General features: G+C 52.4%; 12 protein-coding genes and 1 non-coding gene across 13 annotated transcripts; 7 read left to right on the top strand and 6 right to left on the bottom strand.

Annotated features, from left to right (window-relative positions):
• The first annotated feature begins 484 nt into the window (after positions 1–484).
• SODALDRAFT_335018 (Methylthioribulose-1-phosphate dehydratase) lies at positions 485–1,778 on the top strand. Its single transcript, XM_028612364.1, has 3 exons — positions 485–869; positions 956–1,477; positions 1,601–1,778. The coding sequence occupies exons 1-3, from the start codon at positions 718–720 to the stop codon at positions 1,692–1,694; spliced, it is 768 nt and encodes a 255-aa protein (XP_028464623.1). The 5' UTR covers positions 485–717; the 3' UTR covers positions 1,695–1,778.
• SODALDRAFT_335016 (hypothetical protein) lies at positions 1,695–3,165 on the bottom strand. The gene is made up of 2 exons (XM_028612363.1): positions 2,580–3,165; positions 1,695–2,489 (listed from the first exon to the last, which is right to left on the bottom strand). The coding sequence occupies exons 1-2, from the start codon at positions 2,781–2,783 to the stop codon at positions 2,085–2,087; spliced, it is 609 nt and encodes a 202-aa protein (XP_028464622.1). The 5' UTR covers positions 2,784–3,165; the 3' UTR covers positions 1,695–2,084.
• Positions 3,166–5,001: 1,836 nt separating this feature from the next.
• On the bottom strand, positions 5,002–6,520 carry SODALDRAFT_345494 (hypothetical protein; the record flags this gene model as incomplete). The annotated part of the gene is made up of 3 exons (XM_028613207.1): positions 6,134–6,520; positions 5,193–6,074; positions 5,002–5,047 (listed from the first exon to the last, which is right to left on the bottom strand). The coding sequence occupies exons 1-3, from the start codon at positions 6,442–6,444 to the stop codon at positions 5,002–5,004; spliced, it is 1,239 nt and encodes a 412-aa protein (XP_028464621.1). The 5' UTR covers positions 6,445–6,520.
• Positions 6,521–6,844: 324 nt separating this feature from the next.
• Positions 6,845–7,222, top strand: SODALDRAFT_280854 (mitochondrial ribosomal protein L44; the record flags this gene model as incomplete). The annotated part of the gene is made up of 2 exons (XM_028608261.1): positions 6,845–7,025; positions 7,107–7,222. 2 exons carry the CDS (start codon positions 6,845–6,847, stop codon positions 7,220–7,222), a joined length of 297 nt encoding a protein of 98 aa, XP_028464620.1.
• Positions 7,223–7,784: 562 nt separating this feature from the next.
• SODALDRAFT_281651 (inorganic pyrophosphatase) lies at positions 7,785–9,020 on the bottom strand (the record flags this gene model as incomplete). The annotated part of the gene is made up of 5 exons (XM_028608298.1): positions 7,785–7,926; positions 7,990–8,073; positions 8,134–8,477; positions 8,544–8,663; positions 8,838–9,020. 5 exons carry the CDS (start codon positions 9,018–9,020, stop codon positions 7,785–7,787), a joined length of 873 nt encoding a protein of 290 aa, XP_028464619.1.
• Positions 9,021–10,048: 1,028 nt separating this feature from the next.
• Positions 10,049–10,166, top strand: SODALDRAFT_t155. The gene has a single exon. It is a non-coding gene; the product is annotated as a tRNA-Leu (tRNA).
• A 268-nt stretch (positions 10,167–10,434) lies between these two features.
• On the bottom strand, positions 10,435–12,479 carry SODALDRAFT_335013 (YVTN repeat-like/Quino protein amine dehydrogenase). The gene is made up of 5 exons (XM_028612362.1): positions 12,232–12,479; positions 11,433–12,169; positions 11,024–11,359; positions 10,912–10,943; positions 10,435–10,848 (listed from the first exon to the last, which is right to left on the bottom strand). Exons 1-5 carry the CDS (start codon positions 12,448–12,450, stop codon positions 10,628–10,630), a joined length of 1,545 nt encoding a protein of 514 aa, XP_028464618.1. The 5' UTR covers positions 12,451–12,479; the 3' UTR covers positions 10,435–10,627.
• Positions 12,480–12,856: 377 nt separating this feature from the next.
• On the top strand, positions 12,857–14,156 carry SODALDRAFT_361633 (FMN-linked oxidoreductase; the record flags this gene model as incomplete). The annotated part of the gene is made up of 2 exons (XM_028614390.1): positions 12,857–12,998; positions 13,060–14,156. The coding sequence occupies 2 exons, from the start codon at positions 12,857–12,859 to the stop codon at positions 14,154–14,156; spliced, it is 1,239 nt and encodes a 412-aa protein (XP_028464617.1).
• Positions 14,157–14,317: 161 nt separating this feature from the next.
• On the bottom strand, positions 14,318–15,289 carry SODALDRAFT_314403 (hypothetical protein; the record flags this gene model as incomplete). Its single annotated transcript, XM_028609260.1, has 2 exons — positions 14,318–15,199; positions 15,263–15,289. The coding sequence occupies 2 exons, from the start codon at positions 15,287–15,289 to the stop codon at positions 14,429–14,431; spliced, it is 798 nt and encodes a 265-aa protein (XP_028464616.1). The 3' UTR covers positions 14,318–14,428.
• A 274-nt stretch (positions 15,290–15,563) lies between these two features.
• On the top strand, positions 15,564–18,267 carry SODALDRAFT_335010 (mitochondrial intermediate peptidase). Its single transcript, XM_028612361.1, has one exon. The coding sequence runs from the start codon at positions 15,717–15,719 to the stop codon at positions 18,111–18,113; it is 2,397 nt and encodes a 798-aa protein (XP_028464615.1). The 5' UTR covers positions 15,564–15,716; the 3' UTR covers positions 18,114–18,267.
• Positions 18,268–19,285: 1,018 nt separating this feature from the next.
• On the bottom strand, positions 19,286–21,367 carry SODALDRAFT_352049 (inosine-uridine preferring nucleoside hydrolase). The gene is made up of 3 exons (XM_028613572.1): positions 21,062–21,367; positions 20,895–20,980; positions 19,286–20,772 (listed from the first exon to the last, which is right to left on the bottom strand). The coding sequence occupies exons 1-3, from the start codon at positions 21,113–21,115 to the stop codon at positions 19,674–19,676; spliced, it is 1,239 nt and encodes a 412-aa protein (XP_028464614.1). The 5' UTR covers positions 21,116–21,367; the 3' UTR covers positions 19,286–19,673.
• A 779-nt stretch (positions 21,368–22,146) lies between these two features.
• SODALDRAFT_335007 (hypothetical protein) lies at positions 22,147–23,346 on the top strand. Its single transcript, XM_028612360.1, has one exon. It carries the CDS (start codon positions 22,319–22,321, stop codon positions 23,219–23,221), a length of 903 nt encoding a protein of 300 aa, XP_028464613.1. The 5' UTR covers positions 22,147–22,318; the 3' UTR covers positions 23,222–23,346.
• Positions 23,347–23,523: 177 nt separating this feature from the next.
• Positions 23,524–25,150, top strand: SODALDRAFT_325390 (hypothetical protein; the record flags this gene model as incomplete). Its single annotated transcript, XM_028609977.1, has 8 exons — positions 23,524–23,534; positions 23,755–23,767; positions 24,038–24,041; positions 24,237–24,273; positions 24,675–24,694; positions 24,778–24,852; positions 24,899–25,054; positions 25,104–25,150. 8 exons carry the CDS (start codon positions 23,524–23,526, stop codon positions 25,148–25,150), a joined length of 363 nt encoding a protein of 120 aa, XP_028464612.1.
• Between the last annotated feature and the right edge of the window lie 1,486 nt (positions 25,151–26,636).

The following is a 26,636-nucleotide window of genomic DNA, read 5'->3' as shown; positions in this document are numbered from 1 at the left end:
TATAATCTGTTTCCGTTAATAAGCCACAAGAGTGTTTCTTATCGGCTGATAGGCCAGAGCAGTGGCTTTTACGCGAAGTCAGGCCTATAGCCACCATCGCAAAGAACAGTGTAATGCAGATATGCCGACATTTATATGCTGCTTTGCCCACCGCTGCGTTTATCTGAACAAAACCTCAAGATGTATTTGAAGAAGATTGTCCTCGTCCGTAAACATAAATATGCAAAGACAATCTGGGAGATGACCATGTCTAACAGAACGCAATTCCTCCACGGCCGGCATAAGTGATACATACATACGTACGACTGACACACGGCAATGGGTCCCGCTGGGCGTCTCGCAAGAAGTACCCAGCCAGCCAAGATGGAGCTGAAGGAACATGCTTCGTAGCACCGTTATTATTCGTTGGCAAATTTACCGCTCAACCTCTGACCCGAGAGGCCCAGACCAAGGTCGTTACAGGTTCAAGCACGACATCGCAACCTGGAACCCCTCCATGATCGATCTACCCCTCCAGCCATCAAGATACGTTTGAACAACACGCACCATCTTCTTCTCATCTCTACCTTATACCGATTGACTTCCGACTCCTTGACCTGACTACGTTGCGCCCAGGTCTACTTTTGTGCCTGCATCTTGCCATCTACCCGTTCATTAAGGTAGTCGTCATCTCAATCCCTCCTACATCCGACATCACATCTCCAACAATAGTCCGTGATGAGTTGCGCAGAAGCAATCGACAACCCGGACGAGCTGGTCACGTCCGACAACCCCGAGCACCCCGCAAACCTCATTCCATCTCTCTGCGCAAAATTCTGGACCCTTGGCTGGGTAACAGGTACAGGAGGCGGCTGTTCCATCCGTGAAGAGTAAAGCAAACAAATCCATGATGGAAAACGACGTAAAGAGACGAAAGAGGGCCACCAGCGCTTACCATTCCCCGTCTTCTCCCCAGTGACCTCGTCTACATTGCCCCCTCAGGCGTGCAAAAAGAGCTCATGAAACCGTCCGACATCTACGTGCTCTCCCTCGCCGCCCAGGAACCCACCCTCAAGAACCGCACCTACCTGCGCTCCCCGCCCTGCTACAAGCCCTCGCAGTGCACCCCCCTCTTCCTCGCCGCCTTCACCAAACGCGGCGCCGGCTGCTGCATCCACACCCACTCCCACTGGGCCGTCCTCGTCACCCTCATCCTCGAGACCTCGACCCCGGCCGGCGGCGACCCCAAGCTCTTCGAGATCAACAACATCGAGCAGATCAAGGGCTTCGGCAAGGGGTACGGCAAGCAGGGCAACCTCGGATACCACGACACCCTCCGCATCCCCGTCATCGAGAACACCGCCCACGAGGAGGACCTGACCGAGTTCCTCGAGGAGGCCATGGATAAGTACCCGGATACCTACGCCGTCCTTGTCCGTCGACACGGCGTTTACGTGTGGGGGGATAACGTCCACAAGGCCAAGACGCAGTGTGAGAGGTAAGCTCCGCGAGTACTTTTGGGCAAAGAATGGACTAAGCCCCAAAGTCTTCACTTTATCTTCGAATAAACAGACGCCCCCACCCAGACTCTCAAGGACTAACAGCACCATCCTTTCAATAGCTTGGACTACTTATTCCAATTGGCCGTCGAGATGAAGCAGTTGGGCATCCCCTGGCTTAGCGATATTCCTGTCGTAAACCCGAAACGCAGCTAGAACATTTTATGTTGGGACATGCCACCAGAATATACCAGTTACCTTGCATATAGACGACGGCGACGTCGACGTCGACGAGAGCGAGAAAAAAAAAGAAAGAAAAAATCATCAACAAGACTTGTCAAGCTTGTATCTCCTTCCGCGAGAGTGATTACTGCTAGATATGAATAGATGGTAGTAGATGGGTCCAACTCCTCCACGATCTGCTTGCTCAACATATACTCGTACCGATTATCATCCCATTCCATTACCGGCCAGTTATTCAAGCCCGGCATAAGGCTGCAAGACATAACCCATATACATCTGCTTCCAACAGGTCACCACATAGTCCGTCATCGTCCCAGCACCCGACAAAAACATGGAGTTTTCCTCACCTCGCTAGCTTCCGATTTACAAGAAGAAAGCAGCAGCGAGGCCAACAAAGGCAAGGGAGACAGAGCCAACAAGGTGGGGAGCGGCGCTGTCGCCATCATCGCCGGTCTCCTGAGCGGCATCCGCGTCGGAGGTCGGGGAACCAGAGCCCTGGGCGTCGCCAGAGGCGTCAGTGCCGGTCTGGGTAGGAGAGGCACCAGTGCCAGTGCCGGTGGCGTCGGTCTCGTCGTCGTCGTCGTCATTGTTGCCAGCGGCATTGGTAGGCTGCGGGGTGACCACGCCGTCGGAGAAGAAGTGCTCGGTGACGCACATGCTGACGCACTGGGCGTAGGCCTCGGTGTCGGCGGGGGAGCCGCTGCCCTGGTCGCACTCGGCGGCGCAGTTGTTCAGGGCGACAACCTGGGAGGCATTGGGAGCTGGGACCTATATTGCGGGAGGGCATGACGGGTCCCGTCAGTATTTGTTTTGTCCTATACAGATCTCCCCGGTCAGTCCCGACAGGAATGGACTTACAGCAACGCAGGCGGCCTGGCAGGTGACGTCGGCTGCGTCGCATTCGCTGAGGCAGGCGTTGATCCTGGCGGCGATGGAGCTGGTGGCGGGGTCGACGCCGGTAGGGGTGGGAATGCTGATGCCGGAGTTGTCGGGGGTATCAGAGCCCTGGGCCTGGGCAAGGGCGAAGACGCCGGCGAGGAGGGCAGCAGTGTGGAAGCGCATTGTGTCGATTAGGTAGAGTATTTGGACGTTGGGCAACGGAAAAAGGAGTGGGTGGTATTAAGAGGATGAAAGGTCAAAGATGTGTGAGAATTAGAGTAGACGAAGTGCCGAAGTGAAGGTATCGAAGAGCTTTGCGAGTGAGCGAGTGGACGTCGGAACAAAGCGATTACACGGCGAGAAGGGGGGGTAAGAGGGAAGGAGGGAAAGAGAAGGACGGTGTATGGGCTGGGAGGGCTTGAGGGGAGTTTAATAACAAACACGGGGTGGCTGACGACACGGAACAACAGACTACCTTACCTTAGGCTGGTAAGGCCTGTTGAGGATGGCCCGATGCTAGGAACCTGGAAGTATACGAAGTACATGTAATACCATGTTCGAAGTAAATAGAACCAGCGGGTCGTTTCCTCAGCTCTTGTTTAAACCCGAGCCCTGCTCGTACCTTTCAGCATTTCAAGGCCCATGCACCGCTTTGTCCTTCGTGCGAGCTATGTACCCAGTCCAGTGCCAACTTCTGGCAATTTCCACTGATGGAGTTGATTGGGCAGAGGCAACATGTATTTGAGACTTCTTCGTTCCTCGTCATGTTATTCCTCTGGGGGAACGGGGGCACGGAGCACTTGAGGGTCAGGGGCACCTGTGCTCCGCGTAGTGCACTGATTCTCGACGCTGATCTAAAGCGATGGGTTTGTCTGGGGAACCCCGATTTTGGTCGGCATGCAAGGTCGGGGAGGACCAGGGGTGGATAGCTGCACCTTGCCGAGCCAAGACTTTCACATTCTCACTAGGGAGGGAGGGGAGGGGAGGGAGGGGAGGGACGTTGGATGCCTGTTAGTTGTGGCGTACAGTCCTTTCTTTTTCTTCTGCAGAATGGTCTGTTCCTGGCCTTGGCGGATGAACACCCAGTTTCAAGGGACATGTCTTTCTCAGTAAGAAAAAACAAAAACTGGTGTCTGGTATTTCCAACCGAGTCTCCCGGCGGCCTCTCGACTGGGTTTGCCTGATGAACGCGGCCTGTTTTATCCCCCCCTGGGAATCGATTAGTAGGGTGCCTTAATGTAGCGTCGAGCTAATACCTAAACCTGAGCCAACCAGCATCCCCCTCCGCTAGTGAACACGAGAAATCCGCCGAGTTTGTCTTGGGTAGACCGTCGAGTCAGAACAAACCCATTCGTATCGTACATATTCATCAAAGGACCCCTGCGTGGTCAGTCGGCCAAGTCCCTGGTCGCATGACAATGAGAAACGCAGTGAACGGAGACAGGGGTACGTACCGACGCGTCGTTTCGCTGCGCCGCCGCCACAGAGCTGCGCAGCTCACGACTGGACGCGCTAGTCCGTAGCACGGCGCAGACGGAGTACACTGTACCTACATACGTACGTTGTACCTGAGAACTCAGTGCAGAAGCCCAACATCTGCAGCGTGTAGTCCAGACCGTTGCTCGACGGTTGGTGACATGGCTTCGTTGACTGGTTAGAAGCCACAGCCACTTCGCCAGTCGACACAACGACTCGGCGCCAGAAGCCGTACTACGTGGTGCAAATAGTGACCCGGGATATTCTATTCTTTCGTGTGTGCAATTGCCGTACCTAGCTCGCCCCTTTTGGGGATACTCAAGTTCAACGACTGCATGGAGACGTGGTGCACTGCGTGTACGTAGTGTTGTACGTAGTGTTGTACGTAGTGTTGTACGAAGTACGAATACTTCGTATACACAACGCTTTGTCCATATCGGGTAGTATACTGGCTAACCCATTTCCAGCGGGAAGATCGGATCATCTCAACTTCACTTCTCAGTGCGAAGTAAACGTTGAACCTCGTCTCGAGTGTTGGGACGTCTTCTCGTCGTGGTTCTCAACGGGATCCAGACTGCCGGGTTTGCCTTTTTTCTTTCTTTCTTTCTTCTTTCTTTCTTTCTTCTTTCTTTCTTTCTTCTTTCTTTCTTTCTTCTTTCTTTCTTTTTCTTTTTCTTCTTCTAATTCCCTCCTTCTTTCCTCAGCCTCAGATCGAGTAACCGAGAAACGAATGACATGTTGTCGTTTAATATAGAAGGGGAAAGAGCCCGCATAATAAGAAGATACATCGTGGTGGTGATGCTAGAATAGAGATGGTCCGTTAAAGAACGACAGAAATCTTGGCAGAGAAGGCTCGGTGAAGACCAAACCCTCAAATACCACCTGCCCCGTCGATAATATAGAGGAAATCAATATCGGGCAATATCTAGCCAGATATTATAGCACCAACCAACTCAAGCAGCGACTCGTTTCTATACAGACAACTGCTGTAATGTATGGGACCGCGCATATCCCAACTCCGGGTATACCCAGTTCATTATCATTGATCCATGTCTTCGTGCTATTTCTACTATTTTCACATCAATCTAAAGCTCATCCCTCGGGCCATCCACCCACTCCGTCTCCGTCTCCGTCTCCGCCTCCTCACCCTCACCAAGTTCCGGCACCTCATCCACCACTTTCCCGACCCTCTCCACAATGGTCTCGATATCATCCAAGACCGCCTGCCCGCTCTCCTCCGCCTCGGAACCAGCGCCCCCAACCTGAATCGTAGGCAGCTCCTCTCCCGGGATGCCCTCCACCTCCACCCGTCCGCCCTCTTGCACAGCCACACCGGGCGATTCACCCGCAGGCCCCCCCTCACCCCGCCTAACAACCGCCTTCCCGCCCCCGACGAGAATCCCAAAGACCATCCGCAGGGGGAACCAAACAAGCCACCACACAGGCCCATACAGGAACCTCCGGAAGACGAGCCACGCCCCCGTGACCAAGAGCATGTACAGCGCCGTCTGGAGATACCACGTGTCGCTCTTCTGCGACTTGACCAGCGTCCCCAGGAGGTCCCGCGACCGCGACAGCATCCCCTCCAGCGACCCGTACGAGTCGTCCAGCTTCGCCAGCGCGGCCGACGACTCGCTCAGCGTCTGGTGCGCGAACTCGCTCCGCGCCAGCTCCGCCGCGATGAGGTCGTGTGTTCGCCGCAGCGCTGCCGTCACGTTGCCGCTTGCGCCCACCGCTTGCTGGTCTTCCTCCGATAACCCTGTTTGTTGCTGCTGGTGCTGGTGCTGGTGCTGGTGCTGTTGTCGGACGGTTTCCGGTCGCGGTATCGACGAGGCGCCGTCTGCGTCTCCGGCGTCGTCCAAGGGACCGAGGGATGGGGACGTTGCTATGGATGCGGGCTGGGAGTAGGACTGGAGAAGGAGTTCCCGTTCGAGTTTTTGCGCTCGGGCGAGGCTTTGTTTGGCGGAGAGTTGGGCTTTTCTAAAGTTCACTCGAGAGCTGCGCAGTCGGTTAGACAAGCCCGGTCGCCTGGATGGGTTTTTCTTCTCTGGACTTACCCTTTAAGCTCTTGCTTCAACCTTTCGACTCCATCCTTCAACCTCATCTTGGTATGTTCTGCTTCGCTGCCGGGTCGTCCGCCCTTCAAGTCCTCCACCTCTTCCTCCAAGAGCTCTAATTCTTCATCCTCCTCGCGCAAGATCTGAATGATCTCGGTACTCAGCTCGGTGGCGACATTGTCCTCGTCCGCGGACAGAGGCACTGATCCTGGCTGAAATCTGATGTTCTGCAATCGGTCGATTAGGTTCTTCAACTGAGTCGTGGTTTCTTGCAGAGCTGTCAAGCGCTCCTGCAGCCCTTCCAAGGACATCTTTCTTCTTCCTTTTCTTTCGGTTATCCAAGTACCTTAGTCTTGGATGGCGAGAATGGGTTTGTTGTGTCACTGTTCTCGGTGAAAGAGAGCCAGCTGGCCGCCCCTGCCGGGATACCAATCTGGAGTGGTACGTACCCGTACCCGTACGAGTGACATGACATCTGTGTTTGAATACCGGTACGTACCCGTTTGAGCCACCACCGCCGCATCAAGCCACACCCAATTATCTAGACTCTAGCTCCGGGGCTTAGCCTCATTCGGAAGCCGCCTTGCATGTACGGAGAGAAGATCTAACTTCTAAGCTTCACGTCTCTCTGCCCGTCCCGAACACAATCCAACAAAACCCAACCAAACCGCCGAGGCAGCCGTCGCGCCCAACCGCGCCCCTCATCCCACAATGATCATCAAATTCATGACCGAGATCCGGACCCGCTTCAACCCTTTCTCCCCCAGCGCCCGGTCCGCCCGCCTCTTCCTCTCCTTCCTCCCACCCAACGCGCGCGCAAACGGCTTGGTAATAAACACCGACCTCCTACCGAGGACGTCCAAGGAGACGCCGTCTCTCTATGTCAAGTTCAGTACGTCGTACAGCTAACCTCTGCTTGCGTTTTGCTCTTTGGAAAGTTCTCGAGTCGCTAACTGGCTTCTCTCGCGCGCAGAGGACGGCAAGGAGATGACGCTCGACTGCGACAAGATGGGAATCAAGGGACTTATTGAGGAGGTCGACCGGCATTCGCGGGGTCTGCAGAAGCAGGCCGACTTGACGGACGGTTAAAGAAGCTAGACAAAGGGCTTGTTCGAGAATACCACACACTTGTACTATTATCTCCGGCATGATCAAGCATGAAGCGGCGTTTGGGTTAAGGGGGTAACAATTATAACCCATATTGGGGGTGGTTTGTAGCCAGTACCATACAAGCAGCTTGTATGTGTACCAAAACTGCCAATTGACCCTTCAGGGCACGCTACCTTACACAACGATACATATACTGGACGTAGTCTCAGGACTCCGCGACGATGGGAAGAGTCCATTCGCTGCCATGGCAGACGGGGAAACTGGGGAGACACAAAAAAATGTTTATCCTGGAGACTTTTCGACCCTTTCTTTAGACCTGCCAACTACGCAATTATTTGGCCCCGGAATTGCCGTCTTTGCCGCGACTGGCAAATTTCCCACGGAGATTCGACTAAAACTCCTTCGGATTGCGTCGCCGTGCCCCGCTTGCCAAACTCTCCTCCTGTGGCTCGTAATGGATCGTCACCCGAGGAGGAGGAGGAGGAGTGGGCTGTCGAGCAGGAGAAACGTGCCCCAAATTCAACCCTCCCATAAACTTCTCCTAGTTGGCCGCGCCGCTGATGAAGAACCACTTGTCAATAGAAGAGTCTATCTTCTCAGCGGGCAGGTCCTCGTTGGGGGGCAGGGGCGGGAGCTGGTCAGGGGAGACGCGGCTCTGGGACTCGCCAACCGTCAGGTTGGTGCTAGATAACAGAGTTAGTGCTACGCTGCAAAAACCATGTCAGAACCATAGGGCGACTACTCACGTTGAGATGCCACCGGGCTGGGTCTTGCCGGTGATCAGTCTCTCCCAGGCCTCGGCGGCCTCATGGACGACGTCCATGGCGTACCTTGACGGCAAAGTGTTAGCAAAGTAATTAGTTTGTACATGTAAATGAACGAAGCCATACTTCTTGTTCTTGCACTCGCCGGTGAAAGCGAACTGGTTCTCGGGCTTGCCATCGGGAATCTTGTAGATGCGGAACCACTCATTGGTGGCACGCAGGAGGCCAGGGAGGTGACGCTCGACATCCTCAATATCGTTAAGCTTGGGAGCCAGGGGGTCGTTGATGTCGATGACGATGACCTTCCAGTCGGTCTCCTCCTCGTCAAGAAGGGCCATGACGCCAAGAACCTTGACCTGCTTGACCTGGCCAGTGTAACCTACGAGCTCGCCGATCTCGCAGACGTCGATGGGGTCGTTGTCACCCTTGGCCTTGGTCTCGGGGTGGATAACGTTAGGGTCCTCCCAGGTCTAACAACTGCATGTCAGTCCCTGCCCCTTCCTTCTGCTTGGGGGGGGGGGGGGGGGGATACATACCTGAGGGAAGGCGCCGTAGTTCCAGAGGTAACCCTTGTGAGGGAAGCAGTTGCGGACAAATCGGAGCTTGCCCTTCTTGATATCCTGCTTGATGGGGTTGAGGAGCTCGTCTTTGGAGATCTACAGAGTCAGGTTAGTCAATTGAGTTCTTTTTGGGCGCAGATATGCGTATATGGGCCACTGATCGGGATGAATTCAGGGCCTTAAAGTGACGGACGGTGGCGGGGTAAAGAAAGGGGGGAAAAAAAGGAAAAAAAGAAGGAGGCCGCGTAAAAACGAGACGTCAGTGCCTACCTCGAGCTTAGCATTGGTCCAGCGGGGGATCTCAACGACCATGTTGAGGATGGTCTGCTCCTTGTTGGCGTAGAGGGGAATGTCGTGGAAGGGCGAGACGGGGACGCCATCCTGCTCGATGTAGACGCGGTGCTCCAGGGTGTAGGGAGCACCGACCTTACGGAGGGTATAAGGAGATGCCATGGTTGATGCTTGGGAGGAGTAATGTGATGGGAAATAAGACGACGAAGGGGATGCTGTAGAAAGATGGCGAGTGATCTGAGCTGTACGTTGGGACGGAGTAGAAGAAATATGTAAATTATTCGCTCGGGTGGAGGAAAGTCTTTGCGATGATGCAAGCAGAGCTGGGGAAGAAGGAGGGGGAGGGGCAGGGGCAGGGCAGTTTGAGGGCCCGGTCCCTAACTGGTTGCGTGCCGCCAGGGTTGCGGAGTGATTGGCCCGTTCCGGGGCCGCCTTCTGTGTGAAAACCGGGTGGTTGTTGTTGAGTCGGAGACGTACAGGTACAGGAGGCGCCACTCTACTGGCAGGTGTCAGGACCCTCTGTATCGCGTGGAACGCTCGCGTTCGCAACATAAGGTAGTTCAGGTCGTTCGTATTGTTAGTAACCAACCCTAGACTCAGCCAAGTGCAGCCCTAGGTATTTAAGACCTGGGTAGGCAGTGAAGGGAGGGGGTCCGGCTATCCGAGCCTCGGAAGAGAAATCGGTAACCGCTTCCTGGGCCAAAATCAGGGAATTGGGAACCGACTGCTGAAGCAGCAAAATAAATAATAGCGGGGCTAGCCAGTACAATTGCAGCCTCACAATTGATAATGGTCAAACTAACAAACTGGAAACTGTACGGAGTATACGTACTCGGCGTGTTTTTGTTCTTTTTGCTTGGTGCGAGATCGACAAACTCGACGATTTTTTGGCGGACATGGAAGAAGGGAGAATTCGGGAGAATTCGGGAGAAAACTCACGTTTCCGTCACCTGCCGAGCTGAAATTCGTCCGTCGGACTACCATAGACACAAGTACTTCGACTGTACAGACATAGTGAAATGGACGGGGTGATGCACAAAAATACCTGCCCTCACACACCACTTATGATTGGCTCGGCCGTGGTCCGTATTTTCGGCAGCGGCGGGATGTCGATTCGGACTTACACTGCTCGATCACGGCCCTTAGCTTGGCCATAAAAACCCCGTAGAACCTTTTCTCTTTTCATTCGAGGCGGGATGGCCGAGTTGGTCTAAGGCGACAGTTTCAAGGTCTCATACCCTTTCTTGCCATAGTGCAAGTTGTTCACTGTTCTCGAAAGAGGCGTGCGTTCGAATCGCGCTCCCGTCATGCGATTATTCTTTTTCTTCCCTGGCTTATTTTTCTTTTTGTTTGTTTTGTTTGTGATGTCCGTCGCTATGTGGTGTCAGATGTAAGCACGGGTGTGGTGTTAAGGACATCTACTAATCCAGACCGTCCGCTTGCTATACTTTCATAACAATCCCCGTCAGCTCATCACCAGAATATTTAGGGCTTTATTGGCTAAGGAAGGATTACATACGCAGCTACTAACATCATCTCCACGTGCGAAAGGAATAAGACCTAGACGTCAAGTGGTACTGGGAGGTGGTCAAAGTTGAAGCTAGGTGAAGCATACGAGACGCTGTCTTTGCTATATTGAACAGAGAAAACCAAGTGCACACTCCAACTCCGGTTGGGAAAAGCTCTATCACAGTCCGTGCAACTCAGCCTGCTTCGTCAGCCAAAGATGACTGCAGATAGCGCATCAGCCAAGATTTCAAACCGCTCTATCAGTTCCGCCAAAGCCTGACCGCCTTGTCCTTCCCTCCGCTACAGACATTATTGGCACTCGGCGCCCAATCCACGGTGTAGACCTCGTCCTCATGCCCCGGCAGGTCCCGCGCGAGTTTCCCCCCTCGAACATTCCAGACCTTCAACGTGGTGTCGCGTGACGCCGTGACGAGAAGCCTCGAGTCGGCCGAAAAGGCACACTGGAAGACCGGCGCAACATCTAGAAAGAGGGTCAAAAAAATTGTCCCGAGAAGTTGATACAAATCGGGAAAGGAAAACTTACGCCCCAGGAGTTTGCGAATAAAGGACCCATCCCTAATTCAAATTAAGCGGCTGGATTCAGTGATAGACATAGTGTACGCCCAAGAATGAAGAACAGAAATGCCTATAAGTACCTTGCGTTCCATATACGGGTATGGTTGTCCCAACCGGTGCTGGCAATGACCGTCCCGTCCGGCGAAAAAGCGACATGATTAACCGCCTTCTGGTGGCCATGTAGGCGTGCCACCGGCTTCTTTCCGGCGTTCGCGGGATCCCACAGTATCATGGTCAGGTCATCGCTCGCGGACACCAGTCGCTCCGTTTTGCCGGAGGCCTCAAACCGTGCCTTCGCCTTGGCTTTCTTGTCGGCATCAGAGCTGGGAATGTCATTCGTGTGGTCGAAATAGCCGGTTCGGAGCGCAAAGTCGCTCGATAGTGCGATATGGTTGACCCAATGCTTGTGGCCGGCCCTGAAACAGTATAGGTCAGCATCCGGTACAGCAAACCACTCTCAAGGATGACAAGAGGAGCCTGGGCACCCACAGTTCATGCACCAGCGTGCCTGCCGAGGCGTTCCACACTCGAACGTTTTTGTCATGCGACCCCGTGTAGATCAGACCTGTGCCATTCTCACCACCCGCTCCCCATTTCACGCAAGTTACACTGCTCTTGTGCCCACTGAGCACGTGTTCCGTACGTCCAGTCCCGACATTCCATACTCTCGCCGTCGCGTCCCTGCTCGCACTGACGATCAGTCGTTGGCCGTTCTCCCGGAGGTGGTAGGGTTCCCAAGCCGCCTGCAGCACGGCGTCCTTGTGGCCCCGCAATTCGTGATTTAACAGGGTTCCCGTCTCGGGGTCCCAGATCCTCAGCGTCTTGTCCATGCTGCAGGTGGCCAGCAGCTCGCCGTCCGGACTCCACCTCACGTCGAGGACCCAGCCCGCGTGTCCCTTGAGGGTGAACTTTGGCGTCCCTGTGTCTGCGTCCCATATCCTGGCCGTGCAATCGCCGCTACCGGTGGCAAAGCGACTACTCGTCTTCGGGGAGAACTGGGAGGTGAGGATCGGTTGGCCATGGCCGGGGATCCGATGCGCGAGCCTGGATACTGCCTGGACTCGGAAGACGGCCTGCGGCTCGGCTACTAGGGTGATGGTGATTTCGTTCGGACTGATGTCGTTCTTTTGGAAATATTCCAAGAGGTTGGACGGGTACTGGACGACATCCCCCTGGGCGTTTTGGATGTGGAAGCGGTAGGGGATGAACTCTTCCCGGTCACGGCCCTATATTGTGCTCATCTTAGTTGGCCATCAATTTTTCCCCTTGCGATGGCGGAAGATCATACAAGAAGTGTGTTGTATAGGAGAGAGACGTTCTTCTCGGAAGCATCGGCGAGTGGTATCTCAACTGCGTCGGTCTCGTTTCCTTCGCTGTCGACGAACCGAGCCTTGAAGGAACCAGCATCTGCGGAAGCGAATTTGGCTGTCGCATCTTGCTGAGTTTGTGTGAGGGCTAATGTCTCCCTCTTCTGCCGCTTCGAGGGAGGTGGAGGTATCGTCGCCATTTTGGATTTCGAGTGCGACTTGTTTGATTTCTCCTGTTGAGATGTCAATATCAAAAGTGAAAATGATCACGGTGGATGGACGTGATATTTGGGGATTCTACTGATAAGATAAGAGAAGAAAAAATAACATTTTGACCACAGCATTGCGGGGTGCCATGGTGTCGTTACTTAAGGTACCTAGGTAGCCCACTAACAGCGGGGTGTGGCGCTCGGCCCACAAAGCTCCAACCAAGCTGTTGGATGTTTCTCTGCCTATACCTATTTGGACGTTGGAGATGGAGATGCGAACTTTCAGTATCTCAAAAACCCCATGCAAAGTCGCCCCTCGACAAGAACAGTACTCTAAGCCCGCCAAAATATGTAGCGTGATCTTTATGAAATGCTCTCACGCTCCATAGGCAGGATCATGGCGTCCGACATCAAAAAGGTGCCGATTCCCCACCGAGGGGTAGACTACAGAGGCAAAGTTGTCCTTGCGCCCATGGTGCGGTCCGGCGAGCTCCCTTCACGACTCCTGGCTCTTCGTTACGGCGCAGACCTGGTATGGGGTATGCTCACGTCTTCTTCCCGAAAGACAAGCCGCATACAGTATGACTGACAGAGGTGCAGGCCCTGAAACGGTCGACAAGGCGATCATCGGCACCACGCGCAAGGTGAACCCTATCACCAACACCATCGACTTCACTCGAGTCCCTTCATTCGGCCAGAAACATCCACCCCCGGACGCGAAAGAGTCTGTTGTCTACAGCATACACCCCGAGAAGGAAGCTGGGAAACTCGTGTTCCAAATCGGCACCTCTGACCCGGATCTCGCCGTCCAGGCGGCCAGGCTGGTGGCGGGGGATGTCTGGGGCATCGACGTCAACGCCGGTTGCCCGAAACCGTTCAGCACGCATTCCGGCATGGGTGCGGCCCTCCTCCGGACACCCGACAAGCTGTGCTCCATCCTCGAAGCACTCGTCCAGAACATCATGCCCGAATTCGAGATCGGCATCAGCGTGAAGATACGTCTGCTCGAGACGGCGGCCGAGACGGAGGCGCTCGTGCGGAGACTCGTCGCCACGGGGATAACGGGTCTGACCATCCACTGCCGGACGACCCCGATGCGGCCCCGGGAGCGTGCCATTCGGGGCCAGCTGCGCATGATCGCGGACATTTGCCGCGAGGCGGGCGTCGCCTGCGTCATGAACGGGGACGTGGAGAGCCGCGACCAGGCAGCCAAGCTGGTGGAGGAATTCGGCGTCGACGGCGCCATGATCGCCACCGCTGCGGAAAAAAACCCGAGCTGTTTCAGGAGCGAGGCGGACGGAGGGCTCGCGCCGTGGGACCAAGTCGTCGGGGAGTACGTGAAGCTGACCATGGACGTCGGCAACAAGTTTGGCAACACCAAGTACCTCCTCACGCAGATGATTCCCGGCAAGCAGGACGCCTACAAAAAGTGTCACGCCACGAAATGCTACACCCAGCTATGCGAGGCTTTGGGTCTTGAGCAGTTGCAGGAACAAGCGAGGGAGACGGATTTGCTGCTTGACATCGATCCGACGAAATCGAGGAAAAATAAAAAGGCTAATAATAAGAGCGCCGTGGCGGCAGGCGGAAACATGGCCAACACCCGCTCTGATGAGTCTCGCAAGAAGAACCTGTCAAGTCGCGGCGTTACGGCGGCACAGGAGGCTCCTCAAGCTGCCGTGGCTCTTTCGACCTAGGAAGGGGAAGCATCAAGAAACCCCACCCCCAAGTCATATGGCTGCGAGTGAAGAGAAATAGGCATTTTCGGGCGTTTCGGAGGGAGGGTAATGGCACTGAGTCTACCCGTGGTTTATAGACGAAGGGACAGATGCATCGTTATGGGACGAATATTTTGCGGGACTTCCCACTGGCATTTAATGTTCCCAGCGAAATGTAACAACAAAGAAGACATATGTTTTCTGAATCTATCGAAATCTAATGGTACAGTGTCTTCAATGAACACACTTTTTTATTTGCCCTTCTTCACCCAGGACTCGACGGTTTCCCGTGCATCCGTGACCTTCTCATCCACATACCGCACGCCCAGCTCGCTGTGCACCTTGGCGAAGCTGATACCCCTCTCGATGCCCTCCCGCATCTTGATGTGGTTCTCCGCCACGACGGGGAACCGCTGCTCGTACTTCCACGCCAGGTCGCCGACGTTGCCCATGGTGATGGGCAGGACGGTCCACCCGGTACCGACGCCGAGGGCGACGGGGGCGGTGGCGCGCAGCAGGATGTTGCTCCGGCGGGTGATGATGCTGCCGGCCATGGCGGCGACGAGCACGTAGATGGTCCCCGGCATGAGCTTCTCGCCGCTCTCCCGCGGCGGGGCGAGCGAGGCGATGGTGTTGGTGAAGGACTGCTCGAGGTGGAAGGCGCGGTCCATGGTGCGGTTGACGGCGTCTTCGGCGCGGAGGGCGTGGCGGTAGAGGAAGAGGCGGGCCTTGCCGATCTGGACGGCTAGCCTGTCGGTCGGGCTCGGGCCGTGGGGTTGGTGAGGTTCTCGGTGGTCTCGGTCTTGAGTAATAGTAACTGGGAGGGGGGTGCTGACGACGGAGGAGGACGGCGCGGCGGGCTCCTCGGTAGCGGCGGAAGGCGGGGGGAGAGCCTTGGTCGCTGTGATGTCAAAGTCGTCGTAGATGGGCTTCCTTCGGTGACGGGCTGCGTCTGGCGATTCGGCGAAGAGGGCGGTTGGGGTCAGAGCGACACCTCCCAACATCAGGGTCGCCACAGCGCGCTAGAAGATGGCGGTTAGAATGGTTCAATTGTAAAAGCATTCGTATGTCTAATAGATTCTCACCCGTTGGAGCAGCACTCTTGCAGCCATGGTCCGCTCAATGGGTCGACTGAGGTACTTGGAGCTGGGCGTGGTATATCGGCAATATTTTGGACGTCACGAAATCGAAGCACAAGACCTTGGAAGCAGTACATGTATGAAGGTACCTTCGGTCCATCCACTTCTCCGACCCGGCCCGAGTGAAGCTTAGGTAATATTCCTAGCCCGGCTATTTCCGGTTCAAACGGACCGGCGTATGGTACCGTACCTTACGTAGTTAATTACATCCAAGCGAAAAAGTAACGTAGGTACGCCGCAAAACGGTCAGCCTTTCAACTCCTGGCGCATCCAATTAACCAACTTTTTCTCTCAATGGGCGACTTTGCCGATTTTCTCCTCGGATTAAAATTACTGATGTTTCTTGAATCCTCACATTCTATCTAGACTATGGGCATCTAGCACGACAAACGTCCCCCCAATGTTACAATCGCCTACGCGGGCCAGGGCCCTTTGGGTCTGTGGCAGATGCGCACGCGACTCGATATCCAGCCTTGCACAACAGGGCCAACGGCGATGGCTTGCGGCTGCCTCGGAAACGTCTTCGGCTTTCCATCCCGCTGATCGCGGCCCGCCTGGAACGAAACAAGATGATGCCATACTGCGGGAGCTTTTCGACTCGCCCTCTCGTACATCGAGAGCGTTCAAGGCGAACCAGTCTCGGCCCAGTGCCGGCCTCTTCAAGAACCGATACCTTACCAGCCCGCACGGTTTCCTCGTCTTCGCGAATCGCAGTCTAGAGAAAGCCTCCGTGATCGTCGACAAGGTCCTCACGGCCGCGTCTACGGAGGAGTACAGGGCGATTGTCAAGGATCTCGATCGCCTGAGCGACCTGCTCTGCCGCGTCCTGGACCTCTCGGACTTTGTGCGCATGACCCATCCCGATCCCCGGTTTCAGCAAGCAGCGTCCGATGCCTGGGGCCTCGTGTACCAATACATGAATCAACTGAACACCATGACGGGGTTGAGCGATCAGCTGGGCAGAGCCATGCAGGACGAGAATGTGGTCGCAGCTTGGTCGGAGGAGGAAAAGGCGGTCGCCGAGATTCTGAAGCTGGATTTCACAAAGTCGGCGGTCAACCTGCCGCAGAAGGAGAGGGATCGGTTTGTGGAACTCTCGCAGCAGATCAGCGAGGTCGGGTCGCGGTTCGTCTCAGAAATGGCACCCGAGAAAAGAGAGGTCGTCTTGCCGTCGTCCAGCTTCTTCGGCTTGTATCCGGGGATCGCGAGGGCGCTTACCTCAAGAGGTCGGGTCCGTCTTCCCTCGGTTGGGCCGGAAGCCCAGGCTGGCCTGCGGAGTGTCAAGGACGAGCAGACTCGGAGAGCTGTTTTCATCGCCATGCGGACGGCTTCGCGCTCTACGATCCGGAAGCTGGAGACCATGTTGAAGCTCAGATCCGAGTTGGCCGGTCTTTCGGGATTCCAGAGCTATGCGCATCTAGCTCTGAAGGATAGGATGATGGCCAAGAACCCGACGTCCGTGATGCAGTTCCTACTCGCTTTGCAAGAGCATAACATGCCCATCGTCCGACAGGAAATGGACGATCTTCTTCGTGTTAAACAAACCAGACTGGACAGCTCAGCCAGTGAAATCCAAGCATGGGACAAGGACTATCTCATGGATGCCGTGCGGTCGGACATGAGGATGCAGGTTCGCCATCCGGATCATCTGCACGCTTATTTCTCCCTCGGCACCGTCATGCAGGGGCTTTCTAGACTATTCAACCGCCTGTACGGCATTCGATTCATCCTCAGGGAGACGCTGCCGGGGGAGACATGGCACGAGGACGTTCGACGGCTCGACGTCGTCACCGACACGGGAGACCTGATTGCTGTGCTGTACTGCGATCTCTTCTTCCGCGAGGACAAGTCGCCCAACCCGGCGCATTTCACCGTGCGATGTTCCCGCGAAATCTCCCCGAGCGAAGTGGAAGAAGCCGCCGCCGACCTCAACACGGACGGTGCCGGCCCACGATTCGAATCGGCAGCGGAGGCTGCCAACGACGGCATGGAAAGCTCGACAATGGGGAGTGTGCTGAAGCAGCTACCTACGATAGCACTCGTATGCGACTTTCCCAAGCACGACGACCGGAAGAGCTCGACCCCGGCGCTGCTGTCCTTCTACCAGGTCGAGACACTCTTCCACGAGATGGGACACGCCATCCACTCGATCCTGGCCCGGACGTCCCTGCAGAATGTATCCGGCACGCGCTGCGCCACCGACTTTGCCGAACTCCCCTCGACGCTGATGGAGCACTTCGCCGCCGACCCGTCGGTGCTGGGCCTCTTCGCGCGGCACTGGGAGACGGACGAGCCGCTGCCCTACGAGATGGTGGCCGAACGCATCCGCCTGTCGAAGCGGTTCGAGGGCGCCGACACGGAGAACCAGATCCTCCTGGCCATGCTGGACCAGGCGTACCATTCCCCCGAGGTCGGCGGCGCGGCCTTCGACTCGACCAGGGTCTACCACGGCCTGCAGAAGCGGTACGCCCAGATGCCCCCGGACCCGCCCGAGACGTGCTGGCAGGGCTTCTTCGGCCACTTGCACGGCTACGGGAGCACGTACTACAGTTACCTGTTTGACCGGGTCCTGGCCGAGCGGGTCTGGCGGGTGGTTTTCAAGGCCGGTGCGGGGGGTGGCGCCATTGACCGGGCGAACGGCGAGCGGCTGAAGGAGAAGCTCCTGAAATGGGGTGGTAGCCGGGATCCGTGGCGGTGTCTGTCCGATACGCTGCAAGATGAGCGGCTCGCTAGGGGAGACGAGAAGGCCATGGCCATTGTGGGCAGCTGGGGGATTGGAGACGAGCATCATATTTAAACGTGCCGAGACAAGGCCATTCTCCGTGTAGAATTATAGAAATGTTGGCCTGTATACGTCTACCTGGCCAACTCGATGTATAAATATAGGGGTCCCTAGATAACTTACCTTGGACAATGATGGTTAGACATTAAACTGAATGAAAGGGCTGACAACTGACTGTCTTTGGGCCGAAGGCTGGGGGTTCGCAAACGGTCTTTTACGTCTTGTGCTTTGGGAACCCGCCATATGCCAACCATTTCCGAGGTGAATCAGCTTACAATGAGCTTTGTGTGTCCAAGGAATCCTACAATGGAGTTGAACAAGGAGTATGAACAATAACAAGAAACATACGAGGGCAAACACACAGTCGATTCAAAAACATCACCCCTATTCATCTTCTAATCGCCTTCCATCGCAATGTCTCTCTGTCTACTGAAGGTATCAATGCCGCTGTTCTTGAGGGTTCGGCAAGTATAAATATAACGGATCGTCTCGGTCAAGTGAGAAGAAGACTATCCATCCACATAGCTAACACATTGACACCTACTTCAAGCAGAAACAAGAATCTTCGGATTCTCACTCAACAGACAGAAACATCCTTGCCCTTTCACACAAAAAAAAAAGGTGTCTCCTGACGGCAACAGCCGCTACTGCAACCGCTGCGGCCTGAACGATACGCTGAGCCGCGACAAGGCCAACGGGAACTGGAACTCCGAGAAGGAGCGGGAAATCCAAGACTTCCACGCCCGCTTCAGCCCGCGCGAGATTGCCTGGAAGAAAGGCGAGGCGACGATGGACTTGGTCTGCGTCACCTGCTCGACCTACCTCGTCGAGATGCTCTTCCTGAGGGCCGGCGGCGCCACCGGCCGTCCTGTCCGCGGTAGGACCCTGCGCGAGCTGGACTCGAAGGGGTGGGCTAACCCGGCGTGCTACGGCAGGAATGAGTTCTTTTACGTCCCTGACTATCGGCAGGGGGGGGAGTAGAGGGCTGTCTTGGCCCTGCGGGTCAGACAGATACTAAGGTAAGGTAGGTTAGATAACCGTGGACAGAGAAGCTGACCTGATGTTAGCAGGGGAATCTACGGGAAGACTCGACATTCGGGTATTGTATTCCCAGACGAAACACTCCCCTTTTACCACCTGTCAAAGGGAACAGCTAACTAGCAATAATATCAATGGTTCTATGCTATCTCAAGTAATTGTGTCTCCCGGTGCCCATGGTGAAATATGTCATGTTGACTAGCCATTGACTCTGATCTTCAAGTTTGATATATGAACGACTCGTTCGAGCGGTCTAGCATGATCTAGCTAAAAAGGACACGAGACGGCTGGCCGTCTGGTCGTATAACGTTACCCCTGTGCGTCGTAGCATGCGTATACAATACTAAAAGTGTTGGTGTCCAAGCCACAACTCAACTCTTGCACCTCATGTCTGTCGTAATCTCTCAGTCGCTTCCTCTCTACATCTTCACCGAGTCTCTCTATATAGGTAGGGAAATGGACGTAAAAATGAGAATGAAAAAAAAAAGAAAGAAAGAAAGAAAGAAAAAGAAAAAGAAAACAGAAACTCATGACACATCAAGTCCGCGTCGTCCCATTCTTCAACCCCGGCAAACTCTCCGGCCCAAACCCAGCCGCGGCATTCGCCTCATCCGCCCGCTGTATACACTCCTCCAACACGCGCCAAAACTGCGCGACGTCCATGCGGCGCGGTATCCTGACGCCCTCGGACGCGGGCGGGAGTTTGGCGGCGACGGTGCGGCCCGCCTGCGTCCGCCCCGCGACGGCGTCCTCGTAGGTGCCCTCGGTGTCGACGGTGACGGCGAAGCGCTCGCGGTACTTGATGCAGCCGCCCTTGGAGGTGTCGAAGTCGTGGAAGGCGACCTCGTGCGTGGTGCCGATGAGGACGACGGCCAGGGCGAGCGGGTCGTGGAGGGGCGGGCCGGCGGAGATGCCGAAGACGTCGTTGTAGGTTTTGGCGAAGAACATGAGGAGCTCGACGAGCATTTGGCGGAGGGTGGATTTGGGTTGGGGGTGGCCGTTCTGTTGTTGGGTGTCCTGGCCGTTGGGACCGTTTTGACCGTCGGGACCGTCGGGCTGCCCCTCCTCGCCATACAAAAGCAACGTGCGGACTTCTTCGGTGGCGAGGACCTGGTGGCTGAGATCCAGAGGCACGACGGTCGTCTTGGCGGACAGTTGCTTATGGGAAAAGACAAAAGAGGCGGCCTCCGGGTCGGCTATGATGTTGAACTCGGCCCAGGGGGTGTAGTTGCCTATGCGCTCCTTGTAGTCGACGCGGCCCAGGGGAATGTCGGTGAAGCCGCCGCCGAAGACGCCGCCCATGAGGCTCAGGCCCTTGATGTGGGACACGAGGGCGGGGTGCTTCTGGAACAGGGCGGCCACGTTGGTCAGCGGCCCGGTGGCGACGAGCCAGGCTGTGTTCGGGGGTTGGGCGGAGAGGGCGGCGGCCATGGCGTCGATGGCTGGTTTTGTGGTGTTGGCGGGGACGAGCGGTTGGGGGAGGAGGGCGGTGCCGTCGAGACCCGACTCGCCGTGGATGTCGGTCGGGGCGTGCATGGGCGGGCGGACGAGAGCATGGGAGGCGCCGCGGTATATGGGAACGTCGTTGTGTTTGCTGATGGCGGTGAGAATAGAGGCGGCATTAGGGGTGGTTTTCCTGGGATTGTCAGTCATGGAAGGAGAGAGAGAGAGAGAGAGAGAGAGAGAGAGAGAGAGAGAGAGAGAGAGAGAGAGAGAGAGAGAGAGAGAGAGAGAGAAAAGGAAGATGTGTGGGCATACTCTACTGGTGCGTTTCCAAAGAGCGTTGAGATGCCCAAGAGTTTGATGGCGGGGTGATAAGCGGCCATGAGGATAGCAAAGGTGTCCTGTTACGGGTACACGAAGAGCCCGACTGTTAGATTTACGGAGCATGGTGTATGCAAAGGATGAGCAACTGGGTGACTTACATCATGGCCTGGGTCGCAGTCTAGCCAGACAGGTACGGGGAGTGTGATGGTCATGATGGGCTGGGACGCTGGGACGCTGGGTTTATGGGCGGGAGAAATATTGAGTATAGGTTCGATTGTGATGTGTTGCTTAGTTAACCGCTTGTTTAGAACAGATATGTTTTGTTAAATAAAATTCTATGTGATTGTGACCCAGAAATAGGATGAAAAGAGATCATATAACGAATAAATGATTTTATATAAGGAGGATTGGGGACAGTGAGTGGTGAGTGGTGAGTGGTGAGTACGGGTGTCGGCATGTCGCGATGAGACGGGGGAGGCTGACGAAGGGGAATGGAGGGGAGGGGTAAAAGGGGTGTCCAGGTCAGGGGGGTAAGTCACTGTAATTGCTCCGTAAGGTACCTCACCTCACCCTCAACTTGGGCGTGGGTCAGCGGCCAAGAGGCCCTGAAACCGAAACCGACCGAGTTCACCGAAAAGTCACAAATACAAAGAAGCACTCTCCTGCAGCATTATCTTGGCAGGTCAGGTGACCTGCCTGAAGAGGGGTAATTACTGTATCTAAACCTTCCAGGTTCCTGCCTCGGCAGGGTAGGAGGGTAACCGAAGAAACACAACATCCCTACGACGTGTATATCATTGTTTCCGACTCGAGAGTTAAAGTACCTAAGGCACGGTATATACGTTGCGTATACCTCGTATTGGCATGTCACAAATTGTGGCTTACCATGTATTCTCGTAGTCCAAGTCCCTCACGGGGAGAACCGTCTCCGCCCTATATCGTGTCACCGAGTATTATTATGGTGTGGTGTGGCCTCACCGGCTCGCGCCCTGGGAAACTTACATTCACCTCCGCCCTCGTAAGTTTTCCACTAGGTAAGCAGACCAACATTCCCAACATGTTGGTGCAGTCCTGTTACGAGGGCTACTATATTCCTTTTATTTGCCACGTCGTAATTAGAATCGAAGGTAATCTAAAAGTGTCCCCTGCTTGGTGTGAACATCAGCCAGATACCTTACCTTAGGAAGAGTTGAGACATCCCTCGCCAAGCTACCGTAATCTGAAGCCATCCCTAGACCCTGAGTCTTCACGAACACCATCCCTGAATCCAACAACACAACTTCACAAACACCTGTGGCCCATCAGGATATAATTATTCACACTCCTTTATCAATATGTGCTTGCTTTCGTATGTTCTTCAACTCTTTGGGGGCAGGACCTCTTACCAAAGGATATCCGGGACGGAGACGAGTCAGATGACCCCCCTCGAAGAGAATCCGGACGCGATGATGCACGGCAAAAATATCGGCCCGGGTTACGCGAAACCCGTTGAGTGGGATAGTTTCCCTCCGAATCCTCCCTCCACCAGCCGAATAGGTCCGCTTCCTCGAAGGGAACAAAATCCCACGACCGCTCCGATAACAGCCCGGCCTGGAAATCTCCAACTCAATATCTACCCTGCTGGATGCCTTTCTTCCGATTCCACAATAGCTAAAGAATGGGGGGCAGCCTGGGTCGCTGTTATGTGGCTCCACACCGAAGACTTGGCCCGTCTGATGAGGGATGGATTTGATTGGGACGAGAGCAACGTTATTAAGGAGGCCGGTTTTCTTACGCGCGAGTATAAGAAGAAAATGCCGTGGTGGGGACCGAAACCCAGCTACTTTTCGGGCGACCCCGAAGAATTCCTCTGCCGACACTTCAGCCTCCGTTCTTCTGAAGACGACCCAAGCTGGACTGCGAGTCTGACCGTCTGGTTTCCTACCACGATAACGGATCCCACGCCAGAAGCCGTAATCCGGTTCCGCCTGGCTGATCTCCACCCAGAGAATATCACCAGCGCAGTTGCAACTGACGATAATGGGCGCACCGTCTACTGGTTCTCGTGGTTTAGGCCTAACTGCCGTTTTATTAACTGTATCTATGACGATATGCCCTTGCGGGGCTGGTGGCCCTGCCCTAAGGCAAGGCCCGAGGAAGAAGAAGGGTTAAACGAGACTTTGGGAGAGGTGAAGTCTGAGGAAGAACGGGCAAGAGAGACCTTGGGAGAGGTGAAGTCTGAGACGAAGTACGACGAAGAAGGGGCGAATGACACTGCTGGCAGGAATGACAGCAACCATGACCTTCCCTGGCAAATTATAACAGAGAATGACATGTAAGGTACCTGCAGTTAGAGTATGTTCAGCCTTCAGGGGCTCGAGTCTACCTTCCGAGATGTAGGAGCTACGTCCTCTTACGGGTGCACCTCCCTGTGCAGGTCTGCCAATCTGTCATACAGGCACGTAGAAGAGCAGGAGCGTATGTGATACTCAGGCTCTGGCTTTCCAAGTTTCCGCCCACCTCCCTTTTTCTCCTTTCCAGTGTAGGTATATAACTCCGGACATGCCCCCTGACACCAGTTCCAGGTTTTCTCTTCTTCCATCCACGCCAATTTCTTTTTTTTTTTTTTTTGACAAAAAACATGGCGAGAAAGTAAGTCGTTTCCTCCAACCCAGCTGTTCGACTTGGTGTTTGTGATCCAGTGCTGACTTGCGACTTTCAGAAATCTTTTTAATATTACTTTGCGGCGACTGCCGCGGGCGACAACCACCGCCCCTGGGGCCGCGCACCCCAACCCGCCCCCAGCCACTACTACCGCATGCCGCAGGGGACACTGTAACAACTTCTAAAAATAGTAATAACGTATCACTAGGTATACGCCGAAGGTAGGCTTAGTAGTACTGTTTACCTTTATGTATCAGAATATAGTAAATAGTAAGTTAATGATTTCGCCTATAACTATTACGTATAAAGCCTATATAAATGAGAATTTCTTATAACCTGCTATATAATACCGCGTAAGCATTTACGAGTAGTAAAAGAAAAGTCTATAACGTAATAATAAGCTAATAAGCTACGAGGAAAAATTTTCTACTACCATAACTATAACGCCACCACTAGACCTAATCTTATTTTCACTCTTTAGATAACTATAGGCCAGTAAGTTACCCCTATATCCGGTTCCGCGCAGGCAAGATCCATCTAAGGTAGTATCAGGGCTCGATTATACGGGTCTAATAGGCCAAGATTCGGATTTTATAGGTCCGGAAGATCAGTTTTAGTGCTTTAGCTATACTGGTCTAGGCAAGATATCGCAAAACCGTTCCAGATCAGGGCTAACTTATTACGTGATAGGTTATATGCTATTATACAAGACGAAACGGTTCTATACGTAAGAGGGCATAAGCAAATAATCTCTAGTAAGAATAGCGGGCGATGAATAGTACCAGTGGCCGACAGAAATCGATAGAGAAGAACTACCCCCCCCCCCTACCTAGCTAAAAGAAACGTTAGAATCCCCGCTGCTAGATACCTTTATACTCGACCGTATATATCTATACACGCTCTGTATAGTAGTTTACTAACGATTCGATATATAGAGCTTAAATAGAAGTGCGCCAGTACTATCTCGTAGTATATAAACGAGAACAATCCCACCGTATATATCTTCACATTAACGTACGATAATATACGCTAATAAGTATATAGATTAAACGTAGAATTACTATACGCCGTAAATATTAGAAAGGCGCGGCTATTAAATTTCCTGATTTTAATATAACACGCTCGTAGGCTCTTTCCGGGTTATTCGTGTAAATATACGGTGATAAGAAGCGGGGCCGCTATCAGTACGATAAATATACTGCAGGAAAAGGCACACTTACATTATATATAGTGCTAAAAGACTTCGGTGAAGGCGGCTACGGTAATTATACTATCGGCGTAGGCTCGTCTAGTTACTCGTTAGCCGGTAAGTTAGTTTATAGTGCTATACGATAATATACTAACTTAAACAGAAGTTAACGAAACCCCGCGCTCGAATAAGCGTAAACGTGTTACCGAAGATCCCCCCGCCGGTAAAAATAAAACCTTAATAACGCTTAACCTCGAGGGCATCCCTACGCGCTATATTACGCGCCTTAGAAGGGCGCTAATCGCGGCCGCCAAGGAGAGTAAGTGATATTCTCTATCTTATAATAATATACACCAGCGTACTAATAGATATCCTAATAGGCGACAATAACGAGGATCTTCTAGAGGATAACTAGTAGGGTTTTTTTTTTACTTATGTACGGTGGCGCCTAGGGTTTTTGTATCCCCTAAGGGATAACGCTTTAAATAAAGGGCTTTTTAATAATAATACCCTTTTTTCTTCTTAATTAATTTTAATAACTAAAAGACGTGTGATATATATATTATATATTATAGTATATATATTATAGTACTATAATATATAATATACTATAATATATAATATACTATAATATATAATATACTATACTATATATATTAGCTATATAAGCCCGACTTTCTATAATATAAGATAAAGTATATAATAAATAATATACTTATAAAATATACAGTTATTTTATATATTATTATACTAATTATAAATAAGGCTAACAATTAGACTTAAGTATATAAGAGTAATTAAAAGGTAGCTACTATTAATAGTATAGCTATTATAACTATTATAAATAAAGACGATTAATATTTAATTAAATTACTTATATATTATAACTAGTACCTATATATTACGTATTATAAAATCTAGTATTAAGAGTAGAATACTAAGCTAGCCGCTACTAAAATATATATTACTATTAATAGTAGTCTTCTTTTTAGTATATTACTAATTCTTCTAATATATATTACAAATATACTATATAAACTTACTATATCTTTACCTATAAACCTTTATTAAAAGGCACTATACTATAGGATAAGCGCGCTATTTTATATTTAAAGATATTCTAAAAGTTCTTAAAAAGTAGAGTAGTAGTTAGTATAATACTATAATAAATTATAGAAATATAGATATAGCTAAGCTATTAAATACAAAATCCTTAGTAAATACAACTATATAATAGTTATTAAAGTAATTAGCTATTAGGAACTAATTTATAGATATGTTATGATAAGTCTAAGTTAAGTTTTAATAAGTTTAATATGCTTATAGGCATAGGTTTATATTAGATATATAGACTATATTATATAATTTAACTATAATATAACTTAGTATTTATATTATCGAGTTAGATACTATATCTTTAGTACCCTTAAAAGTATATATAATACTAATAATATATTCGAAAAGGATTTTATAAGGCCTAGTTAGTTAAAGAATACTAATACCAAATGCTTTTATAGTAGTATAAAGACGTAATAAAGCTCGCTTACTTTATAGAAAGAGTATATAAAACGTATTAAGGCTTTAATAGAATTAGTTAGATACTAGTATATATAACTAGGTTCTTAGATTATAGATAAATAAGCCAGGAAATATATATAAAGAGGTATATAGAAGAAGATAATAAATACCGTATTTAAGGAATACGTAGAATCTAACTCTATACTTTATAGCAGACTAAAGGCTCTTTATATTATTAAGAACTGCCCTTAGAGCCTTTACGAAGTCGTTAATTATTAGCTTATTTTCTATAATATTATCGTAGTTATTTACTATATAGTTAGTACTTTATTTCTAGGAGATAGGTCTAATAGCTTTTAACGCGTTTTCTACCTAATAGTCTA

This window comes from Sodiomyces alkalinus, assembly GCF_003711515.1.
Source record: "Sodiomyces alkalinus F11 unplaced genomic scaffold SODALscaffold_8, whole genome shotgun sequence".
In the NCBI taxonomy this organism is placed as follows: Eukaryota; Fungi; Ascomycota; class Sordariomycetes; order Glomerellales; family Plectosphaerellaceae; genus Sodiomyces; species Sodiomyces alkalinus.
The sequence above is the reverse complement of the archived record's forward strand: the minus strand, read 5'-3'. Positions and strand labels throughout refer to the sequence as shown.

Excerpts from the sequence above, each read along its gene's own strand:
- SODALDRAFT_352049 (XM_028613572.1), bottom strand. The coding sequence starts at position 21,115 with ATGACCATCACACTCCCCGTACCTGTCTGGCTAGACTGCGACCCAGGC. Across the intron at positions 20,981-21,061 it reads ACTGCGACCCAGGCCATGAT|GACACCTTTGCTATCCTCAT; the intron begins GTAAGTCACCCA and ends TACCCGTAACAG. Across the intron at positions 20,773-20,894 it reads TTTGGAAACGCACCAGTAGA|GAAAACCACCCCTAATGCCG; the intron begins GTATGCCCACAC and ends TGACAATCCCAG.
- SODALDRAFT_335013 (XM_028612362.1), bottom strand. The coding sequence starts at position 12,450 with ATGGCGACGATACCTCCACCTCCCTCGAAGCGGCAGAAGAGGGAGACA. Across the intron at positions 12,170-12,231 it reads TCCTATACAACACACTTCTT|GGCCGTGACCGGGAAGAGTT; the intron begins GTATGATCTTCC and ends AGCACAATATAG. Across the intron at positions 10,944-11,023 it reads ACCCGTATATGGAACGCAAG|GGATGGGTCCTTTATTCGCA; the intron begins GTACTTATAGGC and ends AATTTGAATTAG.
- SODALDRAFT_335018 (XM_028612364.1), top strand. The coding sequence starts at position 718 with ATGAGTTGCGCAGAAGCAATCGACAACCCGGACGAGCTGGTCACGTCC. Across the intron at positions 870-955 it reads GGCTGTTCCATCCGTGAAGA|TGACCTCGTCTACATTGCCC; the intron begins GTAAAGCAAACA and ends TCTTCTCCCCAG. Across the intron at positions 1,478-1,600 it reads GCCAAGACGCAGTGTGAGAG|CTTGGACTACTTATTCCAAT; the intron begins GTAAGCTCCGCG and ends TCCTTTCAATAG.
- SODALDRAFT_335007 (XM_028612360.1), top strand. The coding sequence starts at position 22,319 with ATGACCCCCCTCGAAGAGAATCCGGACGCGATGATGCACGGCAAAAAT.
- SODALDRAFT_335016 (XM_028612363.1), bottom strand. The coding sequence starts at position 2,783 with ATGCGCTTCCACACTGCTGCCCTCCTCGCCGGCGTCTTCGCCCTTGCC. Across the intron at positions 2,490-2,579 it reads GCCAGGCCGCCTGCGTTGCT|GTCCCAGCTCCCAATGCCTC; the intron begins GTAAGTCCATTC and ends CCCGCAATATAG.
- SODALDRAFT_335010 (XM_028612361.1), top strand. The coding sequence starts at position 15,717 with ATGTTACAATCGCCTACGCGGGCCAGGGCCCTTTGGGTCTGTGGCAGA.